The following is a 26710-nucleotide window of genomic DNA, read 5'->3' on the forward strand; positions in this document are numbered from 1 at the left end:
TTCAGAAACCACATCAGCGCTGCCGTGCCCCAGCACCCAGAGGCAAAGCTCCTGCACGCACCCAGGGAGCACAGTGCGCTGTGCACCGGAGCCAACCCCACCCAAAAACCTCCCTGTGCCCCTGCGCATCCCTGGGGGGTGAGCTGGGGGCCCCCAGCCCAGGCTCCCTCTGGTCCCAGAGGGCTGGGGGCTGCCCTTCATCCCACAGCCTCACACTGCGGCGTATTCACCCCGTGATGCTCTCGCCCATCCGCACACCAAGAACACCGCCGTGATGCTCCACGCGGACAAATGTCATTCAGCTGGCGTTCAGCTCTGCAAATTCAGCTTTTGAAGCTTTCTCTCAGGACACGGAGTTCAGCAGCTGGCAGGAGAATTACCACTCGGCCAGCCCCGAGGACGCACCGCCACCACCGCGTGTCCTCGCTGCCCAGTGCGGGAGCTGCGCGGCCACGACAGCGCTCGGGACCTTCCCAAATTTGCCCTCCCAGCTTCCAAACTGGAGGAAACTGGGTTTTTTTTTGCTTTTAGAGGGAGCTCAGCTTTGTGCCCTGATTTCCAAGCTCGCACTGCAAGGCTCAGTGCTGCTCCTCAGCCAGCTGGAGCCACAGCTCACCAGCTGGGTTAGGGAGAACCAGCAGAGAGCTGACCACCAGCCCAGGATGGGGTTTCTGCCCCCCCCAGAAGCCATCCCCGGTGCCGTTAGGTGTGTTACTGAGAACACGAGGGCCCAGATCCGCTCAGCTCCTGACATCTCAGGAGCTCTCCTCTTGCTCAGCACCTTTTCCTCTGGTTACAGAACCGCAGGAGGTGTGGAGCAGCGCTCCAGTACGGACGGGTGAACGTCGGGTGCCACGGGCATCCCACCAGCCCCACTGCTCCCGTCTCCACGGCGGGGTTTGCGCTTCCTGTACCTGTATCTGAGTCCTTTTGATCTCCATTTGTTCCGACAGTGAAAGGCAACTTGCGCTTCGTGGCCCTCTCTTTCACCTCTTTGCCGCCATCGCTCCGGTCCAACTTGGGAGTCTTGGTTAGAGAAACTTTATCTTTATCCTGGGAAGAGAAAGCAGACAGCAGGTTAGCAGTGTTAGCGAGCGCCTTCCCCGGACTGTGGAGGGGCTGACTGCCACCCCAACCTCCTGACACACTTTTCCTCCCCTTCCCGCAGGGCTGGGGGTGTGCATGCAGCAGAAACGAGCCCCCCTGAGGCCACAGGGGAAAGAAATGGCTTTTGTCCTCTGGAAGGGAGAGGGAGGAAGGGGCACCGAGGGCTGGCACAGCAGCCAGCACTGCCAGCCCCATCCTCTACCCACTCATCGAGACCAAAAAATGGTTTGTGGTGGCTGAGGCACTGCTCTGAGCCCCCCAGCAGGTAAACCCGCTTCTGAAGGGAGGGCAGCACAGGTTGAAGGATTTAGCTGCTTAATGCTAAGCTTCTCCCTACTGGGATTTTAAGAGGAAAAGCTACCTCGAGCACAAAGCCACCGCGAGCGCGCACAAAGGCGCGGGAAGCGACGCAGGCGGCGGGGGAGCAGTGAGAAAGCTGGTGCAGAACTGAAACTTCTGGGGCTCCACGCGCTGAGAACGCACACAGACGAAGTCACGCAGTTGCAGCTTTTGCATTTCAGAAGCTATCCGCTCAGGCATCCGCTCCCAGTTTCACCCCTGTGCCGCTGCCCTAAAAGCGAGGCCAAACCGAGCGGTTTCCGTGATTTCAAACAAAACCTCGACCCCAGGCTCTAGGTACGAAGTTAGATGAAATAAAGAACCTTAATGTTTCGGATCATACAAGAGCATCGCTGGCAGCTGACAGAAATTCCTGCATTTGGAGACGCCGGCCAGGCCGCCTGCAGCCGACTCCTGGCAGGTGGCTCCTGCGTCAGCCTTCACGAGGCCACGGCGTCACCGCACACATCGCTCCTTCCTCCTCCTCGGCTGCACTCGCAACGCTCAGCCTCCTCATCCACGTTCCAGTGCAACGCTAAGGCCTGAAAAAATGGGGCTGGGAATCCCTTTTTTGGTAAAGCAAGCTAAAGGGACCTAGCTGAGAGCTCAGCAGCCCGATTCCTGCTGGCGGAGCGGCTGGCGGGGCTGGAGCCGGGCACGCTCCACCGCAGGCACCGCCACCGCCCGTCCTCCTCCTCTTCCTCACGCAGCTGCCCCAGGTTGCATCTGAACACCATGTGCTCCAGTGCTGTTGTCTGATTTTTTCTGACCTGGACAAAACTAGGTTTGCACCACGAAGGTGCCGGCTGCGCACCGCTGCTCTCACCAGTCCCGAGCAGCTCGGGCAGGGCAACGAGGCCAGGGAGCGGCAGCGGCTCGCAGCCAGAACCCAGAGAGAATGGGGAGAGGTCGGCCTCTCCGCAGCCCCTCCCCAAATTCCTCCTCATCAATCTGAAGCCCACAGCCAGCCCTCCCACCGACCACCTTCCAGGAATGCCTCGATGCAAGGAGGCCAATTTGCCCTTTTCCTCCCCAATTCAACGCAAGCTCCGACAGCAACGCTGCGCTGCGCATCCCCGGCTCAGCACCCAGGCAGCAGTGGTGCTGAGCTGCCTTCTCTGGGTGGCAACAACAGCGAGGGCACGGCCCCAGCGTGCACCTCAGAAACTGCCACGGCACTTCCAGGATTCCCCAGCCCAGCACCTCTACCCCTGCCAGGCAGGGCTGGGACAAGGGCGCAGCACCGGGGCTGCCCACGCAGCAGCAGCAGCAGCAGCCGTGCAGTGCAGGCTCAGAGCCCCGCACTCCCAGCACCTCTTCCACTGCTGGAGGCCAATTTGGGAGTCTCGTGCCCAACACCGATGGCTCTGGTCGGCCAGGTCCATGTGGTGGCAGCTCGCAGCGAGGCGGGTGCTTCTGGAGGGCTCCAAAGGTACCGATCACATCTGGTGCTTCTCAGGTGGTGCTGAGCACCTCGGCAGCTGTGCTCGCTGTCTGTAGCTCCTGTTCCTCACCCGGACCTTTCAGGCTGCCTTTCCCACCCGGTATTTAAGTATAAACGAACCTTTTGCCTGCTTTTGCAGCAGGAGGCCAGGATGCAGTCCAGCCCCTGGCACCCCGTGGCGGGATTTCCTCGACTCCGAGCGCTTCTCCCAGACATCAGCTCCACGGTGAGAACTCCAGCGAGAGGTCAGTTGTGCTGAGCACAAAAAACGTGGCTCTTTTGTTTGTAACCTTTAAAGGGAGCGCAGCTGGAGCGCACCCGCCGTGTCCTCCGCTGCCTGGGAGGCTCGCAGCCCACCTTGGGAGGCTGCAAGGGGGCTGCAAGGACCAAAGGAGCAAAGCGCAAAAAGGAGCGTGGCAGAAGCAAGCTGAAATCTGCCAACTGTTACTGGCAACAACTTGTTTAAAGCCTACCTGCTCTAAAACTCCCTCAATCTGCTGGGCTTTGCTCGCTGCTGCGGTGCTAAAGCCTGAGCCTGCAGGCGGGGGGGCTGCAGGGACTAGAAGCCGGGTCAGTCGTTCGCTGCATGACTGCTGAGTGGGAGCTCTGCACGCTCAGGAACGAGAAAAAGCATGGCACAGGTAAACATACAGCTCATTCTACAAAGTTATTGCAACCTTGTTAAGAACTCCCCACTAAAGGAGAGACAAAGAAGAAGGGAATTGGGCAAAAAACCCGTTCCCAGATGCAGAGAGCCCAGCGTGGAAATGGAACTGGCTGCATGAGTCCCAACGCCGGGCAAGCTCGGGCAGCGCTCCATCTGCATTCGCCCTCACGCGCAGAGCTGCTGAGCCAGCCAGGCCGGCAGAATTAACCACGAGGAACCAGGGAAGCGGCGGCAGTCCCGGCCCCGCTTTGAAGATTAATTTGTTCAGCAGCACGATGGTAAGCTTTCATTCTAGTCGGAGCAAGGAAGATCCAAACTTTGCTCCCCGGAAAGCAGTGGCCGGCTGAGGCAGCCTGCAGAGGTTGCAGCGAAGCCACCGCGGAGGAATGAAGGCAGCTTGGAGAGGAACGTTCCTGAAGATAATGTCTGCTTTCGTTTTCTTATTTTAAGCTTTACTTCTGTAATTATTTCCAATCTCGTAACGAAGAACGCAGTTCTTTTCTTGAGTAAAAGCCGTTTTCACTTTTAGGTCATCTCGCATCTCGGCTAAGCTGTGATTCACCCGAAAGGTGCAAGAATCGGGTTTCACGGAAGGAACAAATCCAAATGAATCGATGCTGCAGAGAAATGAGTAGCAGCACCCACGTGCAACGCAGGCTCTCGGCGGGCGGGTGCCTCTTGCTGGTGGCCGGGGAGGGAGCTGGGGGCACGGGGGGCACGGCTGAGAGCTCTGCAACGAGAGCAGGTTCCCCTTTGTCAGTGCTAAGAAAAGACACCTTGAAAAGGGGACACAGCGGACCATGACTTCAGGAGAAATCCCCTACCGCCACGTTACGGTATTAGTAAGATTTACTGTATGAATACAAGGAGTTACGACGTGGAGCCACCTCGAGACTGGCTTGCTACAGCAAAAGGGTGCACCACGAATTGCTGCCGGGCGCCACGCGTTGGAGCGGAGGGCAGGGCGCTCAGCAGCACCGTGCTGGCTCCTCTTCACACAAACATCTCTGATCAGCGCAGTCTGCTCGGGTCATCTGTGCCATGTATGAACTAACACCACTTTCTATCCTCATGCACGGCTCACTCTAGGCCACCTGGCTACCCAAAGTTGGGTTTTCAGCGCAAAAATAACCACGTAACTCTTTTAAATTAAAATTCTGTAAGAGAGCCAGCATGCAAGCCAATGTGGACGCCCAGCAGAGAAGTGTGGTGAGTCCACAGCTGGCTTTCCAGGCAGGGCCGGGTACCTGCAGCCTCCTCCTCCTCTGCCCGTTCAGCAGAGCGGTGCCGTCGGTGCCTGCAGACCCGCAGGACTGCTGCCTCTGCTGCCGAGCGCGGCGCCCGTGCTGTGCTCTCGCGGCACCACCAGCAGAACCTGACTCACATCCCAGCCGCTTATGCAAAGCCTTGCGTGGAAATCCCCGGCGCCCTTTGTTCTCCAAAACGAGTTGAGAGTGTTTCAGGTTGCACAAGCCAGCAGCGAGCAGGACAAGAGGCAGCGGCGACGCGGGAAGCCGGGAGGACCACGCGTGCTGCCGGAGGTGCCCAGCACACGCAGCCGTGCAGCAGGCACGCGATGCTGGGAGCTTCCCTGCCATCACACAGCAGCAGCACAGCGTCGTTTCCCAGCCAGTCCCACCGGGGAGCAGAGGAGGGTTTGTGCCCTGCAGTATGCGTGGGGATGGGCAGAATTCACCTGGCCACCAAGAGGACGTGTGGGATGTGGTGGAGCCACCGCGTCCCCGGGGGCCTTTCCAAAACCAGGGGATGGCTTGTGAAGTTTCAGGCAGTCTGAACACGTCACGATTGAGGCTGCAACAAAGCATTCACAGCGCGGAGAGGACTGGATCTGAATTCCTTCGGGGAGGCTGGCGGGAGCCGAGTCCCCTCCAGCCACCGGGGGCTGCTCGGCCTCACCCACATCTGGCTCAAAGCACCCGCGTGCCCTGCGCTCTGTGCGGCACCAGGAGCCCCAGCAGGCAGGCAGGCAGGCAGGGAGGCTCCCCTTCCTCTGCTGGAAGCAGGACAAGGGGGGAGAAAAAGAGCAAACCCCAAACCCAGGCCCAGCACCGTCCTGCTCCGTGTTCAGTCCGAGCCTGCAGCGAAGGCGCACGTCAAGCATTTCCCCCCCCAGGACAGAAATCCCCTGCCGCAGCCCACAGCGAGCTGTGTGGGACCCGGGCACGTCAGGAAATGGTTTCGACGAGGGCTCTCGTCCTCGCTGGGGCTCTGCGGAGCCGCGGCAGACGCGGAATTACTCATATAAGGCGCGCATACTTCTCAGCAGCTCTTTGGGCCGTGCCGGAGCCGGCGGCTGAGGGCCGGGCAGGGCTGAGCACAGCAGCAGCCCTTATAAGGCCCCGCCGGGCTGCAGAGGCCACCAGCGGGGCCCCCCCGGGCCCTGACAGCCAGGAGGGGCTCGCCCTCGCCCCCAGCTCTCCAGCAGAAAGGCACGGAGGCTCTGGTGCCAAGGGGCAGGGCCCAAGCGTGCCAATTCCGTCCCGTGCCCGCGCTAAGGCGGTGGTGAAGGAGAGCCTGGGGGCCCCCCCATGCCAAGTTGCCAACTCGGCCTTTTGTGAGTGTTGATAAAGGCGAGATAAATCCAGAGCAGTGGCCTCCGTGGCAGGCAGGTACAGCGGCGGGGCCGAGGGCCGCGTGCTCTCGCCCTGAGTCACCGCAGCCCAGCGCCAGCGGGACACGGGGCGAGGCGCTGCGCCACGGCACCGCGGGGGCTGGGGGAGAAACCCTGCGAGCTCTACTGAGAGCGGAACCGAGGAGCAGGAGGGCTGCTCCCCATCCCTGCTGAGGCCTTTCGACGTTAAGCAGGATGTTATTCGTGCCCGAGTCATTTTGCCGGAGGATCTCTCCAGCTCCCTGCCCGTAAATAACACGCGGCCTCCGAGCTGCGGGCGCAGGAGGATGGGCGCTGACTCACAGCACCACCGATCCGCTCCCTCCCGACGCACCTGCGCCCACAAAAAGCTCCTGACGTGGCACCACAAAGCCCGGATCTGCCTTCCCTGGGCTCCAGGTGCCTCCCCGGGTGGGAGCAGTGAACCCCTCGGCCTGGATCCCAGAGCAGATCTGCACGCACGCACGGCAGCAGAAAGGGGAACGGGGCCGATGCCACGAGCGTGCTCGAAACCTGCATTTCTGCCTGGGATTTCCCCGCTGCTTGTTTGTCATTTCCCTCCTCCTGTCAATAACACGACCTCACGCCCCGAGCACAGAAGCAGCGCTGCCAGCAGCACCCGTCAGAGCCGGGGGAAGGGGCAGAGCACGAGCTGTGGCACCGTGGCTGTGACAGAGCTCAGCGCCACGGCCGGGGATGCCAAACGCTCCCCGGGGAGTGCCGAGGAGAGGGAGCAAGGGGGTGAAAGGGAAGGGGGTGGCGTTTGTTTCCATAGCAGAACACAAAAGGGGTGGGCTTAGATTTGTGTTTTAAGGTCTGAGTGGTTACCGGGAGCTACCCCTACGCTGGGAAGGGCCTGGGAAAGCTGCGAGGGGAGGCACAGAGCAGGTCGGGAACTAAATGAGCATCGGGGGGTGGGACAGAAGGGGAGAAGCACGGATGTATTTACCCTTAGTCTCAGGTCTCCTTTCAGCAGCCTCCTCTCAGGCCCAGTCAGGACCTGACCAGGCTGGGTTCAGGTGGTAGCAGCCCAAGGCAAGCTGCTGCCATCTGAAACACTGGCATGGCTTGAAGACATCAGGCACGAGGGGCAGCATCCCCAAAGGAAGGCAAGTCAAGAAGCCACGCTACCTTTTTCCCCGTTTGTTTCTCCACCATGTCGTTGCTGAGAGAGAAATCTTCTGGCTGTGGTGTTTTAGAACACCCACCCTTGGGCATCGTTCTGCCTTCCTTACTTGATCTTCATTTATGCTGCCATCGCCTCATCATCAACCGTCTGTTTGGAGAGAGGAAAAGACAAGTCAGACATCACAGAGGGATAATCCACTGGGGAGAAAGAAAGGCAGGACACGTCCCGGGGGATGGACCCAGCTCTCCCCGGGCAGCAGCGGGACGGCCGAGCACCTACACGCGGGTAAAACCACCGCCGGGCAGCAGCAGGCTGGGACCTGTCGCTGCAAACCCAACTTGTTTCACGTGCAAGGGAGGCCTGGAAAGGACGGTGCCCAGACAGAGCAGCCTCCTCCTGCTCCTCTGCTGCAGCATCGCCCCGAGCGCACGGCCGCGGGACGGGACAGAGCCCGGCTGTGTCGGCTGAGCCCCCGGCACCGCCCGCACCTCTCCGCACCTCGCCGGATTCCCGAACCTGCTCCCCAAACACAATTCTGTGCTTTCTTCTCGGAATGAGGTTCAAAAACGCCCCGAGGCAGAGTGCTCCCGTGGGCCGCGGGCTCCTCGCCCTCGCACCGGCGCGGCCGCGGCGCCTTGGCCTAGGTACGGGCGGTTCGGGGAGTAACAAAGCGCTCCCGGCTCCTGCCATGTGTTGCCTGGTTACAGGGCTGAAAAGACAACTGACAGCTGAAATACAGCGAGGCATGAGCTGGAACAGGGATCAGAAAGGCGGGCTGCAGCCAAGGCCGGCGAGGCCTTTTTAGGTGAACAAAAATATCTCCTCTCCTGAGAGCAGGGGCTAAAAAGCAGCGGTGCGGCAGCGGAGCGCGGCGCCACGACCCGCGGCAGCTCCTGCGGCACGGCTCTGGCTGCGCCCGCACCGAGGCAGAGCAAGCGTTGGGGAACTCTTCCCCAGCTAATCGCCACCTGACGAGGCTGCACATTGCGCCCATTAACTTCTGAGAACAGCGGCTGGCTCTCTGCACGGCTACAATTGCAGGAAATTGTCCAGGAACAAAGTCACGCAGGGCGGCATCACAAGACTGGGAATCCTGGGGGCGGGGAGAGGGAAGGAAAACAGAGGGAAGGGAAACAGAGGGAAGGCAGAGGGAAGGCAGGAGCCTCCTGCTCGGGCTGGGCACCACGGCCCGGACCCCACGGGTCCCAGAGAGCTGGGGCAGCCCCAAATGTGGGACCGGGTGCCCCACGGGGACAGCAGGCAGGGGGGCGGGCGTTGGGGGTCCCCCCGAGCAGTGTTTTGCTCAGCACTGCCTTTTAGAAGCGCCCTGGAAATCCCGCCGTCGTTCAGGCGGTTCATTTACGCTTCACAGCCTGCAGAGCCCTTTGGGTTGCTTTGTGGGTTGGGTTTTTTTGGCGTTGTTGCTTTTTTTTTTTTTTTTTTTAAAGGGATTTCAGAAGCGATTCCCAGCCCCCTCCCAGCCCCGCAGCGCGGCGCAGACAGCGCGAGGAGTCCCGGGGCTGGGCGCCCTCCTCCTCCTGCAGCACCGAGGCCTCTCCACGTCCCCCTGCTGCAGGCGGTGCTGAGATTCAGCAGCCCCAGCCCTTGGCTCTCGCATGAGCAGGAGGCAAGGTGAAATCTGCCTCCCCGCATTTCTGCTCCTCATCACATCGAGCCACCGTCGCCCACCCCAAGGGATTTGCTCCAGCAGCCACCCAAAGTCCACGCAGTGGAAATTCCAAAGCCTTGAGCCTGGCGCTGGAGATCAAAGCGCACTCGGTCAAGGAGCCTCAAAGCCAACAGCTCTGCTTTCTGCCCTCCACGAGCTCGCTCTGCTCCAGCAGCCGACCCCAAAACCCAGCCCCACGCCGCCGGCGCCTTCTCGAAGCCTCTGCCCGCTCTCGCTGTCGGCGTGGCTCCCTGCAGCCGGGGCAGCCACCCCTTCACGTGGAGCTCCGGCAACCTGCTCAGCTGAGAAAAGGCCAGACGGATGCCAGATTAATTCTGCGCCCCTTCTGTTCCGCGAGCTGACTCATTACGCTTGGAAAGCTGGCTGCCTCTCCGTGTAAACAGAGCCCTGGCCTGGTTCACAGCTTGCAGGGAGCGTTGCATTTGCACAACAATTACCGACGCAGCCTCCCTGCTCGCAGGAGGTGCGGGGAGGTGAGCGCTGCGCTGCCGGGCTGGGGGGCTGCACGGCCCCGGACCCCCCCTCGGCAAAGCTGGGCCAACCCCAGCACCCCCCCAGCCTCCCTCCCCATCGCCACCGCTTCTATTTTGTCAACAATTAACTAAGCTCCTCGAACGAGATGATTACATGTCTGCCGCACAATAAGAAGTGGGAGACCAAGTGAGCTCAACGGAATATAATCCCTCGCACTTCTCCGGGAAAACAAAGGAGCTCTTTGCCTCTGGCTGGTGGCCAGGGCGCTGCCGCGCTCCACCTTCGGCAGGGTGCGAGCCCCGTGTGCTGCACGCGGTGCCAACAGCCCCTCCGACCCGCTCGCAGCCCTTCCTGAATGTCCTGCGAGTGGCTTTTGATACCCAGTCCCCCACGTCTCCCTTGGGGTCGCCGAGGAGAGGGGCAGCAGCCCCAGGTACAGCCCCGAAGTCTCACGGCACGCACGCACGGCCGCGCGCTCCTCTCCCCTTCTCGGGGCAAGGAAGCCTTGGAAATGTTGCTGGGTTCGCCCGGGGCACGCCAAGCCCAAAGCCACACACCGAGACCAAAGGCGTCTGGGGAGGACCTCAGAAGCACTGGTCCCAAAAGGGAAAGGAAGGAGGGGGTGGGGGGGAGCCGTCCGCCCCCCCCCCTGCATTGCACCACGGGGAGCAGCGCTCGGGGAGGCCGTGCCGGCTGCTGGACGCGGCGGGGAGCCGCTGGGAAGAGGCGATGGGAGCAGCCCACACGCCCCCGAGCCCCGCAGGAGGGGAGACCCCCGGGGAGCACAGCGAGCAGAGCCACGCGGGTCAAGGTCCTCATGGCCAAAGATGAGCAATGCTCGTATCGGGGACACGCAAGAGAAAATGCAAACGGTGCCAAAGCTCCTGGTGCTGGCCCCGGGACAGCCTCGTGCCCTGTGCCCCCTGCCAGCCCCGTGCAGCTCAGCCGGGCTCCGGCCACTTCCAGCCGAAGCCACGAGGAGGAATCTCCCACCCGGGGTCCGTGCGTTGGAGCTCGCCCATCCCCTGCCAGCCTTGGGTAAGGAAGATTGTGCCGACTTCTTCAAATGCCAGACAATAAGAAAAAAAGCTGGCTGGAGGCTCTTACCCACTACAGAAAAACTCCCAACACAAGGACGGGAATTAGAGGCGCAGACGTTATTTGCGCAAATCCAACACATTTGTTTGGGCTGGAAGGGCTGGAAGAGGAACCAGCCCTGTCGAAACACGAGATTTTTAAAACTCAGGCTCCTTTTGAGGACTCTGTCCCCAAAAAAAAACAACAACATGTGTCCTCAAATCTTTAAAAATCGCCTTAAGGTGACAATTCAAAGAGATCACATCCAGATTTTGACACCTCCACCTGCTGGGAAGCGTGGGGACGGGACCAGAAGGCGAGGACTTTCACGGTGCTTCTCCATCGCCCTTCTGATCCGAGCGCTGCCAGAACTGCTGGGGCCGGCTGCGTGCCCAAAAGCCATCACCATCCTGCGGTCCTAGCACTGCTCACGCTGCTCCACAGATGTGCTCTCAGCTCTCCTGGCTGCCCGGTGCTGGTCCTTCCCCTGCCCCCTGGCCCCACGGTTCGTGCCGAGCGCCTCCAGCTGCCTCGCGCGCCTTCCGGGCCGAGGAACAATCGCGCTTTGTGCTGCCCTCCCGTGCAGGGAGAGTAAAGTCCGAGCTCGTCTGCCATCCGCGGCGAGCACGGGGGCAGCAGGAGGCCGGCGAGCCGGGCAGTGCAAACACAGGTGTGCGTTTCGTTTGGCAGCCTCGCCGTGGGGGATGGCACGGGTTAGCTATGAACAAGGCACCGCAGCGCCGTGCGCGGCTCCGTGCGGCCACTGCCCAACGGGGAAAGCAGCGAGACCTTGGCATCGCCCCCGTTCTGATGGCAGCTGGCTGGAAGCAAGCTCACCGGCTGTCACATCGGGGTCACCCCGGTCCCAAAGCCCCCGAGCCCTCAGCTTCAACCCAGCTCCCTCCTTCTTGCCCCCGGGACGCTCAGTACCTCTTGTGCTGGCTTTTGGATGGGGATGCTGCTCCTTTTCGCAGGTTCTTACACAGGGAACATCTTTTCTCCCCTTTTAGTCCCTTTTCTGGCTCCTAGTGCCCGCTCCCCACCATAAATAACCTCCTTCTTTCTGCCTTTCTCAGACGTGCATCGTGCCAGCCCCACCGTGGCACTGGGGTCACCCCTCCCAGGCACTGGGGTCACCCCTCCCAATGCGCCCACAACTGCTCGCAGCTGGCGGTCCCTGCAAGAAGAACTTCTAGCAAGAAGAACTAAAGCAGCCATCAGCATTTTGATCACTTGCAGGGTAAATTCCTGGCGTTTCTTAGGCCCCTGAATAAAGCAAAGCAGCCCCAAAGCTCAGTGTGCTGAGCGGTGTGGGTCTGTGGACACGCACCCCGAGGGCCTCAGCCAGGAGGATGCTCAGAGCCTGTCCTGAGGAGCTGAACTCCTCAGTGGTTCTCCGGCCACAACTTGCTACCCAAAACGACCCCTCCTAGCTCAAGGCACAACCCCACGTGTCCTGTGTGAGAGCCCCAGTGCTGGGCACTGGGCTGCAACCCCGGTGACAGCCCCGAGCTGTGCTGTTACACCGCGTGCTGCTCTTCAACCAGATTACGTTTGGAAAGCTCTGCCCGGCTTCCCTGGGATTCAGAATATTCCAGACGGGCCCGTTCTCAGGATCCACGGCGCTGAAATAAAAGCGAGCCCTGGCCCGAAACCACAAGCGACTGCTCTGTCCGTGCGGTTTCTCCGGGAGCAGCTTTTCCCACAAACCCTTCCCTCAATTATCTCCGTGCAGCTGCCTCTCGCTATTGCTACATTGCTGGATGCCGCCGATGAGCTGGGTTCTGGCCAAGGTTACAAAACCCGTAGTTTCAGTCGGTTCTGCGAGCTGCGGTCTCGGAGCAGGATCGGCAGCGGTGGGAAACCCTCGGAGGAGGTGCTGCAGGATGGTGGGAGCAGATTCGGCCCTGCTGCCCCACTCCACGTGGTGCAGGAGCTGCTCACGAGCTGCCCACGGTCCTGGTGTGATCGCAGGGAGGCTGCTGCCCAAACCCATCTCCCCTAACCGAAGTCCTGAGGACTTGCACGAAACAGCACGGGGTAACGACGGCGACCAGCAGAGCTAACTCCAAGCAGGCTGCACAAGAAGGGTTTTGCGTGTCTGGGAGGAAAAAACGCAGCCCCAGCCAGGCAGCTCACCCTGAGCAGTGAGAGGAGCCAGGAGCCGTGCCTGCAGCCGGGCAGGCAGCCAGGAGCACCGCGGCCCCACGGTCCCACCTCTCCCGGAGGTCCCTCCGGCAGGGACGCACGTGGGTTCTCCGATTTATTTGGGTAAAAAAACGTAAGGAACAGCCCAGCTCTGGGTGCTCCCTGGGATAAAGGCTCGCCTGGAACCGGCCGGGCTGAGGCCAGGGATGTGTTTCGCAACGGCAAGATGTTATTTTGCTCTGACACCCGGGGAGGCCGCGGGTTCCCACGGCCTCCAGCGGGCTCCGTGCGTGGCTCTCCAGCCTCGCCGCCCCGGCCCCGAGCTGCGGGACAGGAACACACCATTTCCACCAATGCACACGCACATTTTTGAGCCCGAGCCAGCTGCCGGGTCCAGGACCTCCTGCCCTGCCTGACCATGTGCCCACAGACCTCTCCGAACCTCGGTGTCCCCTCGGAGGAGGACACAATCCACGCGCTTTGACGTCCTCCACAGCAGTGCTGCGTGAGCCCAGCTGCTGCTCGTCTGCGGACGGGAGGCTCGGGAGGGTTCTGCAGCTTGCCTGGGGCCAGCTGTGCGAGGTTTGGGTCGTTTTATTTAAATAAGTTACTCTCACACGCTGCTAGCACTTCTCTCTGTGTATACACACGCACACGTGCACGGACACGCACGCACGGAGCCCAGGCACGCACCGCAGTGAAACCCCACAGCAGTTTTGCTCTGGTGCTGTCCAACCTCGTTCCATGCCTCAGCGTATGCAAGTCCAACACCAAGACCGGCTTTTATAACCCCAACCAACCCAAACGTGTCCCTAAACCTGAGAGGAGACAACCTCGAGCCTTGCAGGCAGCAGCGACCCCGGTGCCCCGGGCTCCTGCTTGCAGGCTTTTTTCCCTCTCCAGCACCAGTCCCGGGGCTGTACGGAGCCCTCCCACCTCCGGCACTCGCAGGCGGCTCTGCCCACCACAAGGTAGGGCAGCCAAAGCCTCCGCCGCCGAGAACTAGTTTAGGACAATGCATCAAAGCTGCAGACCCATTGTGCTGCGGCAGGAACACCCAGCTCATGTGATGCTTCCCCTCCAGAGACGGGAAAGCTTGGTTCGTCGCTCACACTGAAGTCTGGAAGCACGAAACGAAGCTGGGGGAGAAGAGCCCGGGGCGTGTGAGGTTTGGGTCGCCGGCCAGAGCTCGGTTGGCCCGGGGAGCCCTGCGGCAGACACCCCATGAAGTGCTGAGCACAGTGACCAGCGGTGGGGTTCGGAGCTGGGTTCAGAGCCCTGGGCTGCTGCGGGACGTTTGTGGCACACATCTGGGCTCCACGGCACCGCGTGCGCCCCGAGCCGGCTGCCCACGCTCTCCGAGGATGGGCACAGATATCCCAGTTCATCCCGGTGGTGGTGGTGCGGGACGTGCTGTGCTGCAGGGAAGGGGCTGACGGTGCCTTCTGTTGGGATCCTGCCCGCCGACACTGCCAGGGACCCCGGAGAGGTGTCGGGGCCGCCCGCTGCCCGGTGGAGGCAGGGCAGGTTTGGGCACGGCGCGGTTCTGCTGCTGCGTGCCCAGAGTGGAACCGGGGTTAATTCCTCACCGATCTGCAGCCGTGCTCTTTCCTCCCTCCGCCTCCATCTCTCGCATCGCAGCGCTTTTGAAGGTGATCTCCTCTGTGTAGAGGCACGGGAAGGCGCTTACCAAAACGAGCGTGTTCTTGTAAAGGGGAAATTCAATTTTCTCTACAAAGCCGTCGTCGAAGCTGCCAGCAGAGTGGGAGCAGCAGAAGCCGTACAGCGGGGCCTGCTCGCACAGATCGCTTCTGCAGGGCCTCGGCCCCACTCCTCACAGCCCCGAGCCCTGATTAACTTTCTCCTTAATGAGCTGCCCGCACACACGGCCTCTTCCCCACGCAGCCGGTAGGACGACGTGCATTAGAGCTACCATTTTGTGACAGCATACACAACGTGTGCATTTATGTGTATTTATCACGCTTTTTTAACACCATTTCATGACCTGCCCTTGCACACGGGGAGGAGGGAGGGCAACTCCCCTGCCTCAAAGTGCACCCCAGCAATGATTAACTCGCAATTAACCCCCAGGGGTGGGAGGCCAGAGCGGCTGGAGCACCCCACACCAGCTCCTCGTACGTTCAGAGCAGAAGGCGCGCTCCTAAGCGGCGTTTTCTGCCCTTTTTTACCCCATTCACACCCAGAAATGGGGTTTTTGGGACCTGCTGGGAACACACACGGTGCCCTGGGCGCTGGGTGAAGCCCAGGTGTTGCGGCTGCTGTTTTGCTCGGGATTAAAGCCAGCCCTCAGCTCAGCAGCAGTGCTGGCAACCCGCCCCCACACCCGGACAGCAGCAGCAGAGATTTAGCGACACCGGGGCACAAAATCGCTTAATCCACGCCGCAGGTCTGGGGTGGGAGCCCCCTCCCCGCACCGACACACAACCAACACGGAGCGAAGCCATAAATACGGAGCTAGAGGCTTTGCTCGGGGAATTCGGGGCATTACCCCGATTTTTAGAAATCCCTCTGGGCTCTACAGCACCCCCGGGCTGGGGGGGGACTCGGCTTCGTCAGGAAGAGCAGCGGGGGCTGCGTGGAGGGCAGCAGACCTCAGGGCATTAAGAGAAAGCCGTGGAGAGGCCCTGCCGGGCCGCGGGGCTGTTTGCAGGCTGCTCCCCCGTGACCCGCGCTGATCACAGCGCATTTTCGCTAAGCCCAAGGATTTCAGGGAAGTCACCTGCTCCTCTGGCATTAGCTCTCCGGGCTGTGCTGTGTTTTCTCCTTGCTCCCTCTCCCCTCGGCCTCCCCGGAACAAAAGATTCCCCAGGGCTGCTCCGCACCACTCCGCCCCTTCGGACCCCGGAGCAGCCACCGTGGTTTGAAGAAGAGCTTTAAGCAGCAGGTTTAATCCAGCCTGCCTTCCTTTCTTCTTTTTCTTTCCTTTTGAAATCACCACTACAGCTTCCCATAGTCTTAGTCAACACGGAACCAAAGATCACCCACGACAACGCTGCCGCTCTTCGCAGAGCGCGGTGCCAAGAGCCCTCCGTCATGCAGAAAACCATTTTCTCCTCATTTTATAAAGCCCCCCCCCTCTCGAGCTGTGACGGGCCATGACTTTTTGTCCCCGACCACACGTGCAGGGAGCACGCACGGCACGGACACGCACCCCGAGCCGTGCCGGGGCGCAGCCCAACGTAGGGGCAGGCCCAACGTAGCCCCTTTATAGAGACCACAGCCTGGCGCTGTTTTAGGAAAATGGGCATTATTTATTTATTTGAGCACCCTAAAACTCTTCATCACTGTGAAATTTCCTGGCTCTGAGTTTCATAGCTCTCCATTTATTTCTCTGCTAAATTCTCCCGCGCAGTAAGAGGCGAGGAGACAAGGAAGGCTGTCACGCTCCCCGTTACTCACCGCTGAGAGCCACCCGCTACAGCTGCTTCCATTAAGGAGCCTTAAAAACTTACACAACACCTTAATGCTGAGTTCAGCTCGCTGTGTGATCCTCAGTGCCTACAGCAATGCTGCATGTTTTCAGGTGCTTCCAGTTCTTTTCTTAACACTTTTCTGCTTTCCACTGGTGCCGAGGTTTATTCTGTTTCTCACAAACCGCCGCTCCAGCAGTGGCTCCGTCCCCTTTCCATCGACTGTCCCAAAACAACCACCCACTACCACGCAGACCAAGGAATTTATCCATGTTTAAATCGTTTTTGTATTTTTTTTCCCCATTCTGCTCCCAGCCAGGTCCTGCAGCACCCCAGCCATGCCGTGCACATGGAGAGCAGCAACGCGGGGACACGGCCGGTGCTGCAGCACCCAGCTCCTGCCCCACAGCATATCCCAAATTAACGCCAGGTCGGGTCAGTAGGTGCTTGGTCACCAAAATCACTGCTGGTGGTGACCACGGCTCGGCGTGCCAGCTGCTCCCTCTGTCACCACCACTCCTGGGATCGTTCACAGCGCCCTGATGGGACGAGGAGATGCCAGAGGGTGGCCAGGCGCCGGCACTGCCATGGACAGGGCAGCTCGGGGCACGGCCCCGCCGGGTGAGGACACGCTCTGAAGCCCAGCTGCGCTCTCAGGCTTATCGTGGGGGTGTCACTGGGATATTCTGGTAGCTGGCATTACCGCACGGGCAGCAGCTCAGGCCACGACGTGGCTCCTGTGTCATCTCGGCGGCGTGGCCAACGGGTGCAGCTCCATCCGAGAGCGGCAGCGCGGCGCGACCCGACCAGGCCTCGGCACTGCGCTGCGAGGGAGCCTGCCGGTCCCCTCTCCTCCTGCGGCACGCTCCCCAGAGCCTCCAGCCTCTCCCGAGGCTCACTAATCGGGCCGGCTGCCCGCTCCCAGATTATCCAGGCTGCAGATTATCCGCAGCACAGCTGCGAGCCCACCCCGGCCGGCAGGGCCATCAGCGGGCGCATGGCACCCTGTGAATGTGTCCGAGCTGTCCCCAGGGCCAGCTCCCACCCCAGAGCAGGAGCAGGAGCAGTTCTGGTGGTGCCGTGCCTGAAGCAACGCATCAGGACAGGTTATCTGCGTGGTATTTGGTCAAATGGGGCCGCCCCAGCCCTCTGATGGGGTAAGGAGAGCAGCAGGAGCACCTGAACGATGAGCGCCGCACACGCGGGTGCTGGAGGACCCAAACCTGCTCCTCGCCACGCTGCTCTGGAACTTCCCTGGCCCCCCAGTGCCACCACCCGCTGTGTGTCCTCCCCCAGAAGGGCATTAGGGCTCGTGACGACGCTCAGCAGCAAGGGGCAGCACGCGTGGGCTGCAAGGAAATCCAAAGGGTCGCAGCCAGCCTGGTGCAGCAGCCCCTAGGATGGCGAGCGATGTCCCACAGAGCACAGTGACACCATGGCACCGGGCTCATTGGGCTCAGCCTCCCGGTGTCCCCGCTCTGCTCAGGGCTACACAGATAAGGAGGGGAGCAGGGGCCTCATTTCTGGTGGTTGTCCCTCCAAAAAGGACGAGCAGAAAGAGCTGTGGACATCACAGAGCGTGGCTCTCCGTTGCTCCGAGAGGGGATTTTTCCCTGCTCTGGAAGCACGGCTTGGGCAGCGCGTTGGATGCAGCCCGGTGATGTGCAGCACCCACCGGACAGCTCAGCACTTCCCGGCCCTGCAGACACCCAGCACAAGGCATTGATTAGGCCGGGGCTTTGCATGCTAATTTCCATTATAAGCGGTCCACCCCCATTGTATCAGGGCCCTGAATGGGCGCATTGTCTCAGGGCCCAGCATTCCTCATACCAAGCCCCGGCGAATGGGAGCCCTGGTGCTACGTAATAACAACAACAAAATCCCAGCAGAAGTCCATTAGCATCCAAAGGGCCGGTGGCTTGAATGCATCAGAAGAATTCTTTGGAAAGTAAGAGTGAAACGAATGTAATAAAACGCTGCTGTTACCGCTGCTCATTGTCCGAGGGAAACCATCAGAAGCAAAGACCTTGACTCCCCGAAACACGCCCAGCACAGCGCCCGCTGCAGAGCCCGGGAACGAGGCTATTAAGAATTTTAAGCCCTGGAGCTGCCCCAAGTATGGATTACTCGAGTTCGTCCTGAGCACTTGATCACACGGGCCTATATTTAGATTCCCAGGCTAAAAGCTCCGATCTGCAGGCGGCTGTGCAGGGCTGCAGCCCCGAACGCGGGTCCCATCTGCAGCCACCCGGCGGAGGGGAGGTCGGGAGCCGCGGCAGCTTTTTGTTAGGAGCAGGCAGGAGGGAGCCCAGCGCTGGGCCCAGGGCAGGACAGAAGGCTTTTCTAGAAGGAGCAAACCAAGAGCAACATCTCCCTCCTTGTGCAGCCGTCAGGGATGTGCCTGGCAGCGTGGAGCTGTGTCACACGCAGGAACCGGAGTTTTTCCCATTTCAGCACAACACAAAATGCCATCCATGCCGGGCTCATCGCCTCCTGAGCCCCCAAACCCACCCGGCTCTACCTCGGCAACCCGCTGCTGGCTCCTCGTTGCCGGTGCTGTGGGATTTGCCCTTCCCCAGCCACATCCCGTGCCCTCAGCCGAGGCTCCCCTGGCACAGACCCCGCGGGGAGAAGCCGGGCGCGCGGCCCCGTACCTGCACCGGAGCAGAGGCGGAGGCGGCAGGTCAGCGCTCTAATCACACGTCTCAATGCACCATTTAAAAAAAAAAAAAAAAAAAGCTCTTTTCTAATTTTACCCAGCCGTCAAGCTTTCCTGCTCAGCCTGCTGCTGGCAGGCAGCCCCGGCCGTGGCCGTGCAGCTGGAGGAGCAGCTTACATGGAGCACCGACCCCAAAACCCCGGCGAGCTGCTCACTCGGGGTGGCCGCACGCACCCGGCACCGCCTGCCGAGTTTCCCTCCCGTTTGCTGCATTTTTTCTTCTGATAAGTTAGGAGATGGGCAAAGCATTTTTCCCGTGGGACGCCCTGGAGAGCTGCGATCCGCCTGGGGCAACAAATAAAGGCTCAGCCCTGGCTCACAGCATCACCGGAGCGCTGCTCACGTAGCAGCACTCGCCCCGCAGAAGCCGAGGCAACACAAAGCGCTCACGCGGGGCCAGGAGGCTCTCAGGGCGAGGGCAAAGCGTGACCACCTCGCCTGAAGAGCTTTGGGCAGTGACAAAGCCCCCATCGCCTTTGTGCATGCCAGCCTGGCCCTGGAGAGCCGGACAGAAGTCACCCTCGCATCAGCCCCACGTTTGTGGTATCATTCTCGCAATATAGGAGAGACCATCAACAAAATCCCCTTAAAACACACCCTGGGAAATTAGGAGGCTGGGAAGGTGGCAAGATTTTATAGAAGCAGCGCAATTTAGTGGTCATGGCCTGCTGGCAGTGGGGTTGTATTAGAAAATTGCTACATCACGGCAGCATTTCACACCCCGTGGTACAGCACAGCGTAGCGCACTTAGCTCCTTTTATCCCTCGCTTCATGAACCCGACATGTGGACATTTCCCAACAATGCGGCCGCGGTGCTCCGCCACGCCGCATCTGCATATCAATGTCCCCGGCCCCTCCGGCCCCGCAGAAAGGCGCAGAGAAAGGCGCAGATCCCTTTTGTTCCTGGCCCCTCTGCAGCCCCTGCTGCTGCTGCTGCGGCTGCCCCCGGCCCAGGGGCATCCCGGTGGCGCAGGCAGGGCTGTAGGGGCTGGCTGTAGGAACGGCACGCTGCACCCGCCTGGTTTTGCCCTGTTCTCGTTGGAAACATCGGCGGTGACCAGCGGAGATCCACCCCGTGGGAAGCCAGGCAGCAAGACCACAACCATCCAAAGGTGATGAGTGCTTGTTGGGAAAGTCAGCGCCAGGAATGGTGCAAATGGACCCGTCCGAGCCCAGGGATCGCGTGCTGGGAACGGTGAGGGCTCGGGATGTCCTCTCTCCAAGCCCACAGGGACACCCCAGAAGACACCAAAGAGCACTGGAGCCCTGTGGGGTGCCCAGCACGGCCCCATAGCTCCAGGCTCACCTCGCACAGCCCGTCGGGCTGCAGGTGGGTTGGAGGCAGCGAGGCGGTGCAAGCGCCTTCTCACAGCCCTGACCTAAGTGTTTCTCGCACAGTCAGTAATTAACGAGATTTATATTTTATGCTAAAATTAGCTACCCAGGCAGTTGCTTCCCGCGGCGGTGCCTGAACACCTGTGCCATCAGCTAAATCTCTTCCTTCCAGCAGGGTGTGGGAGCTGTAACCGGGGTTTTAGTCCCGCTCACCCGCTCCCACCCTTCCCAGCCCGCAGCTGCCCGCGGTGGGGAGCGGGCAGGGAAGGGGCAGGTCCTGCACAGCTCCCTCCTGTGCCTCGGGTGGCTCTGTGGCTCGCACGGCTGCGCCGTGGTGCTGCCCTGCTTAGGGAACAGAAATGTAGGTAGCTGTGTTAGGTGAACACTCGCATCGCTTCACGGGGTAATGACAGCCAAACTAGGTCAAGCGCTAGCAAGCATCCTTTAAAACAAGGGGAAAAATATCAGCGGGAGAAGTGATCTCCCGGGGAAGAAAATGTTTGTTGTCAGCTACGACACTTGGCGTGCGCTGGGCGACCAGAAAAAAATACGTATTTATACAGACATATCCACATCTTTTCGCAGTTCAAATGGCAGACATTGTGTTGGGTTTTTTTTTCAGTTTAAGGGACACCAAGTACCTTGGACTAGAGAGATTTCTCCACACGCATTTCATACTCCATCCCAAACCCAAAAGGAGTTTCCACCTATAACACTCTTAAAATGTAATCTGGTGGCCAGCTCTTGGTGCAGGCTGCGGGCAACTTGATTCCATTTCATGGTCGCTCTGCCATGAATTAGAGCTCTTCTTCTGCTCGGCTGAGAAGCAGCAGCACGCCCGGTAACAGGATCCCAGCCCTGCCGGTAAAGGCAATTTGACGCCGCTCGCTAAAAGGGGAGAGGGAGGTAAATTAATTTCTATTACAGAGGACAGGCTTCCTCGGAAGATGGGTGCTTTCTACCGGAACACATCACGCGGCGTGAGCCGGGCACCTGGAGCGGAACACGAGGGAACGGAGGCGGCGTTGGCTCAGCTGGAGAGCGGCCGCGTGCGTCCCCGCCGGCACCGCCTGGAGCTCCCCGGGTCCACCATGGAGCAACCGGAGGGCTCCCGGGGGAACCGGAGGGGCTGGCCACGGAGCAGGAGGTTTGGCAAGTGGCAGCACGCAGCCACACGGGCTGGTGGCCCGGCAGCACGGGGACAGGCACGAGATGGTGAGGGCGAAGCGGGGATCGTGGGCACAGCGCAGTGGCACAGGCTCGTGGCAACTGTGCACCGGGTAACTCTAAACTCTCAGCGAGGAATGTCCTCATACCTGGTTCAACGCGCCAGATAAAGCCTCTGCTCCTGTAAAACCTGCCCGATGACCAGCCGAGGCCAACGTGTTTACCCCAAATTTGGGTAATGTCGTTTTCTGGTTCTTAATAGCTGAAAGCGCCGATGCGCCGAGCTGAACAGACGCTGCCGAGCAGCTCCGCAGCCGGTCCCCAGGACCGCGTGGGCGCTGCCGAATCCCGAAGCTGATCACCGTGGCAACGGCTCTAAACATATGTGCGGTGACATCAGCTGGGTGCTGAAAGCTGTAAATAGAGGATAATAGCACAAAAAAAAAAAAAAAGGAAAAAAAAAAAAAAAACAAAAAAACGGGCGGGGAGCCAAGGCCTAAAAAACGTACTATTAAAGCACTGCCTGTAATTCAATGTATGCAAACTTGTTTGCGTCCTCGCTCCCCCGAAACCTGGGTAATTACGCACCTCACGGCACAACCGGCTCATTGTCCTAGCGCCGGCTGCCCACACCTCAAGGAATATCCCAGGAGCTCAGGCCTCGTGGAAACCCACCTCCAAATTTCATGTGCAAGAGCCCGGAGAGCGCTCCACCAGCACGAAGAAGGCTGAAGGGGAGCCGGGTGGATCACACACCGCCTGCTTACGGCCCGTGAGCGGTACCCACAGCTCAGCAGAGCTATGTGTAAATAAAGCCATTCCCCTGGGCTGGTGAAAAACAAACAGGGTGCTCCTGGTGTTTATCGCTGATGACCGCACTCCGACTGCTTTGCGTGAACAGCAGCTGGGGCAGAACTCGGATTTGAGGTCGTGCTGCAGGCCCCATGCCCTGGCCAAGAGGAGGAGAAGCAGGAGCAGGTGGGATGGGACGGGACGGGACAGGATGGGATGGGATGGGACAGGATCGGACAGGATGGGATGGGATGGGATGGGATGGGATGGGACGGGATGAGCTCGCTCCTCAAAGTCTGTATGGGCAGCGTGATGGGGCTGCGCATCCCACTGGCCTCACGCTCGGTACCTCGTTTGGCTCAGTGCTGCCCGTTCAGGGAGTCCTTTACCAGCCATCAGGGTAGGACATGGGGACAAAAAACTTTTGTTCCCTCGCTTTGTTCGACCCCTACTTCTGCAATCCGCTCTGAGGGATGTGGCCTGGGCAGCGCCAGGAGCCTCTGCAGCACCTCCACGTTCAGCAGGCAGCTGAGGAGGGGGAGAAACGGGTTTAATAGGGTTTCCAAATGTCAAAAAATACCTTTAGCAGGCCCATTTGTGCCGAGCCTCAGCACTCGCTGAACTCCAAAGCAAATCTGCTGTGCCCAGCACACGGCCTGCATGCTAAGCGGGCACCGGCAGCGCTCCTCCGTGGGGACAGCTGGGGGCTGGGGTCGCCACATGAAGAAAAGCAGGAGCCAAAATCCCTCGCCAGGCATGGTGAAGGCCCCCAAATGTACCTGAGGGGGGTGTGTGTGTGTTTGGCCTGCTCACAAAAACAGAAGGGAGCTGCTCCCGAAGCAGGGTGCTCGTGAAACGAGGCGCCCACCTGCAAAGGGACGGCCAAGCAAGCTCCCCTTCCCTGGAAGTGCCCTAAATTGCCAATAAAACAAAAAAAAAGAGTCAAGGGAAGCTGCAAACCCAAACCTGACAGCTGCAGGAGAAGATGGATGCAGCAAGGAGCCAGCAGCAAAAACTTCCCCCTCCTTTCTTGTCTGTAGGTATCTTTTTTTTTTTCCTGTCAATTAGAGTTGCAAGGAAATTCAGAGAATCGGGATCAGCAGTGTTAATCGTTACTGCGCGTGGATTTAATTAGCATTATTTTTTAACTACAGGTAATTTACTGCGGCTCACCTAAACGAGAAAGTCGGGAAGTGCCTTCTGATCAGCACAAAAACCGCTAAGCACAACATAATCCTGCTCTTTGCTCTATGCCCTTAATTTCTGTAATCCATGGTTACCAATTTCAGCAGCCACTGCCATGGTTACTCCCCAGCTCCTCGCCACGCACGGTGCTGCAGCGGCTCTGCCTCGGTGCCAAGAACAGCACGTGCACCCCCCTGCCCTGCAAGACAAACGCCTGGGCAGGGAGATGTCTGCGTGGGGCAGGGAAGAAGGAGCCGTGCCAGCGGGGTGACCAGCACCGGGTGCTTCGTCCCGTGCCCGAGGCAGTGACCAGCCCCTGGAGTCCCATGGCTGAGACCCGCGGAGCTCGGTGGGATCCAAGCTTCTCCCAGGGGTTTTCTTGCACAAGTCCTGGGTGTGAGCAGCCCGCTTGTGCCCCTCTCTGAAGAGGAGCAGGCCAAAATCTCACAGCGTTTTGAAAGCATTTTCTAAGCTCTCCATCCCTGAGATGTGAAGGAGACGCTGCTGGGCCACAGGACGATGAGGCAGAGCTCTCAGGATAGGAAAAAGCAAATCTGGCACCGCAGCTCCACAGGGCCAGCAGTGCCACCCGGGTGGCTTCAGCAGAGGCCAGGCAGGGACCGAGCCGTCCCCAGGCACCAGAGGTCCCTGAGCGCAGCCACCGGGCAGCACCAACAAACGATTTAACGCATTTTATGTGCACATTTTATGTGCTCCTGCCCTGTCAGAGCCCTCCTGGAGAGTTTGCAAGTCCGAGTTGAGCCCAGCCTTCAAAACCCAAGGCTGAGCACCCGCCCTGCCCTGCGCACCCTGGGGCGCACGTGCCCGAGCGGAGGGACATCACGGGGCAGGTAAGCCAGTTAGCCAGGGCTTATCTCAGCATCGCCCCGTCTGATTGCACAGCGACGTGGCCGGGCACTTTAATCTGCCGTAAGCAGCTTAAGCTTCCTCAGGTAGCTCGGTGACATTGCTCACTTCCTGATTCGGAAATAATAGCTCTCCACGTCGTGCTCGGAAAGGTGTGAAAACCGCCAGCCCCACAGGAACCCTGCACAGATTTGGGGACCCGCAAGGGGCGCACGCAGGTGAGTGGATGCCCAGCAGAGGGTCCCAGCTCCCACCCACCCCTCGCTCGGTGCCGAGCACGCAGAGGGCGTTTTGCAGGGGAGCACTGCTCTTGAAGCCAAGACCAAGAGACCAAGAGAAACTCCTCCATCCAGATACAACCCTCTCCATTTCTGGACAGCATTTCATGCTTCCGAATTCTGCCGTAGCAGTTACATTAATTTTTCTTGCATTGTGTTTTCAAAAGCCTTGCTGCTACCCACACAAATGGGCACAAAAAGCTGCAGCAGCGCACACAGCATCGCCACGATCACAGGGGAACCCATCCCAACCCCAACCCTGGAAGACCAAAAGCACATTTTGGATTTTCCCCCAGGTACAGAGCAGCAGGGGCTGCAAAACTTATCTGAAGGCTCGGGGGAAGGACACCAGCCGTTGGGTTGTAGCTCGAAAACAAGCGATGCTGAAAGCGAAAGCTCGCACCCCGCGGGGCCGCGCGCTGCCGCAGAGGGGATTTTTGTGCCTTGCAACACCGGAGAACTTTACCCGGGCCCTAGCAGTGAACTTTGGCCACTGACCCCACGTCAAGCTTCAAAACCCTTCCAGGTACCGGATCAAAAGTCATCGTCCGGCAAGGGCTGCCCCTGACGGCCCCAAACCCACGTTCGAGCAGACCGTGGGGCAAAACCCTCGCTGCAAGCAACTTCCTTCAGCTCGATTCAAAAACGCATTTCACCAGATGTCAAATTCAGCCGTGCAGTTGCACAGCCCGGTAGGCTTGAATGGGGCGAAGGAGCGTTTCAGCTCCCAGCGCAATTTATTATTTAAAAGCAGTAAAATTACATTGCTGATAGGAGAGCCCGGGCTGAGAGCGGCGGTGATGTAATGGGCGCTGCAGCGCCTCGCGCCGTGAGCCGCTCGGTACATTAGCGTGCTGGCTGGGGTGGTTGCTCCTATCAATTATTTATAGTCTTCTGGCGCGCAGCCTGGAGAGGGTCACATCGCTGAAAGCTAACTTTATCTTCATTGTTCCCAGCCTCCTGCCCAGCTGTCACTCTGCTCGCTAATTTAATACGCTCGGAGCAGTGTAAAAGGACGCAGGATTTTTGTTCCGCTCCGTCCCTCCCCTTGCTGGCACACGGAGCTGAGCTCTCGGCAGGCTCTGGATCCGTGGGGAGCTGTGACCCCGGGTAAGGCACAGACCTGGCCCCAAAAACCTCCATCTGGGGCTGCCCGTGCCATGGGATGGCCGAGCCGTGGTGTGCCCGCTGCGTCCCACAGCCAGGGCACTCGATGCCGTGCGCCATGAGGGGAAAAGGAGAAGGCTCACTTCGGCTCCCCAGAAAGAAAAGGACAAGAAAAGGAAAAAAATTCAGATTTTGCTACGATGCATCTGATCCCGGCCTTGCACGGGCGCACTCCATGCCCAGCTCAGAGCCTTGCAAGCTGCTATCCCTAAAACCGTCGCATTTTCACCCAACACACAAGAAAGCCGCTCGGGGAGGCTCCCGAGGCTCCAGCTCGCCAGCACGCCTCCTCCCCTGCTCGCCACAGAACTTTTTACCGAGGCCACTTTTGGAACCTGCTTTCAAACAGGCTGCTCCTTCGGGTGGGCATCACCATGAATCAGCTCGCTGTGAACACGGCGTGTCCCCAGGACATCTCCACGGCAAAGCCCCGGCGCAGAGAGCGCTCGGCCCATCCACCAAGCAGCCTGGTCGGCATCCCAAATATCACCCCGGCACCTGCCCTGTGCCTCCTGCAAGAGAAGTCCAGCTCCAGCCTGAGCAACGGGGCACTTCTCAGGTCTGGCCTGGAGGTCTTATTTTAAGCCACGAGAAGCATCCAGAGTTGGCTCAGAGGCAGAAGACCATTCTGATGACGACGTCTGAAAACACCACGCTGCGATTTCGTGAAAAACATCACCGCTGCACAAAAAGGAAGTTGTTGAGAAAGAAGCCAGCACAGGCCCAGAGGAAGCGGGTTTGTTTGCCCCTCTGGGGCACGAAGAGGAGCTGCAGAAGGGCTCTGCACAGCTCCAGCCTCGTGCCCAACCCCAAAGCTGCTGCTGGGCACGGGGAGAGCGCGAGCAGCCCCGGCACGGCGCAGGAACGGCACCGACGGCCACGGGAAGCTGGGCTGGGGGCAGAGCAGCTCCAGCAGTGAGGGGGGAAACAACAGCCCTTCTGCACTACCTGAATCGGGAGAATTCTGCCCAAAACTCTGAGCTGTGGGAAGCTGCACCAGCCACGGGAGCAGCACCACGTCAGGAAAAAAGCTCCCGAGCAGGAGCCGAGCCCCGCGAGAGG

At 59.9% G+C, this 26710-nt stretch overlaps 1 protein-coding gene across 1 annotated transcript in view; it reads right to left on the reverse strand.

Annotated features, from left to right (window-relative positions):
- ANKRD11 (ankyrin repeat domain 11) overlaps window positions 1–26710 on the reverse strand; it is a 111414-nt gene that overhangs the window by 23241 nt on the left and 61463 nt on the right. Inside the window, exons 3-4 of the mRNA XM_032195732.1 lie at window positions 7321–7465; window positions 915–1053 (exon numbers count right to left, since the gene is read on the reverse strand). Of these exons, the coding sequence (XP_032051623.1) occupies window positions 915–1053; window positions 7321–7407 (226 nt within the window). The 5' untranslated portion in view covers window positions 7408–7465. The remainder of the gene's footprint in view (window positions 1–914; window positions 1054–7320; window positions 7466–26710) is intronic.

The sequence above is a fragment of the Aythya fuligula genome, chromosome 12 (assembly GCF_009819795.1).
Source record: "Aythya fuligula isolate bAytFul2 chromosome 12, bAytFul2.pri, whole genome shotgun sequence".
NCBI lineage: Eukaryota > Metazoa > Chordata > Aves > Anseriformes > Anatidae > Aythya > Aythya fuligula.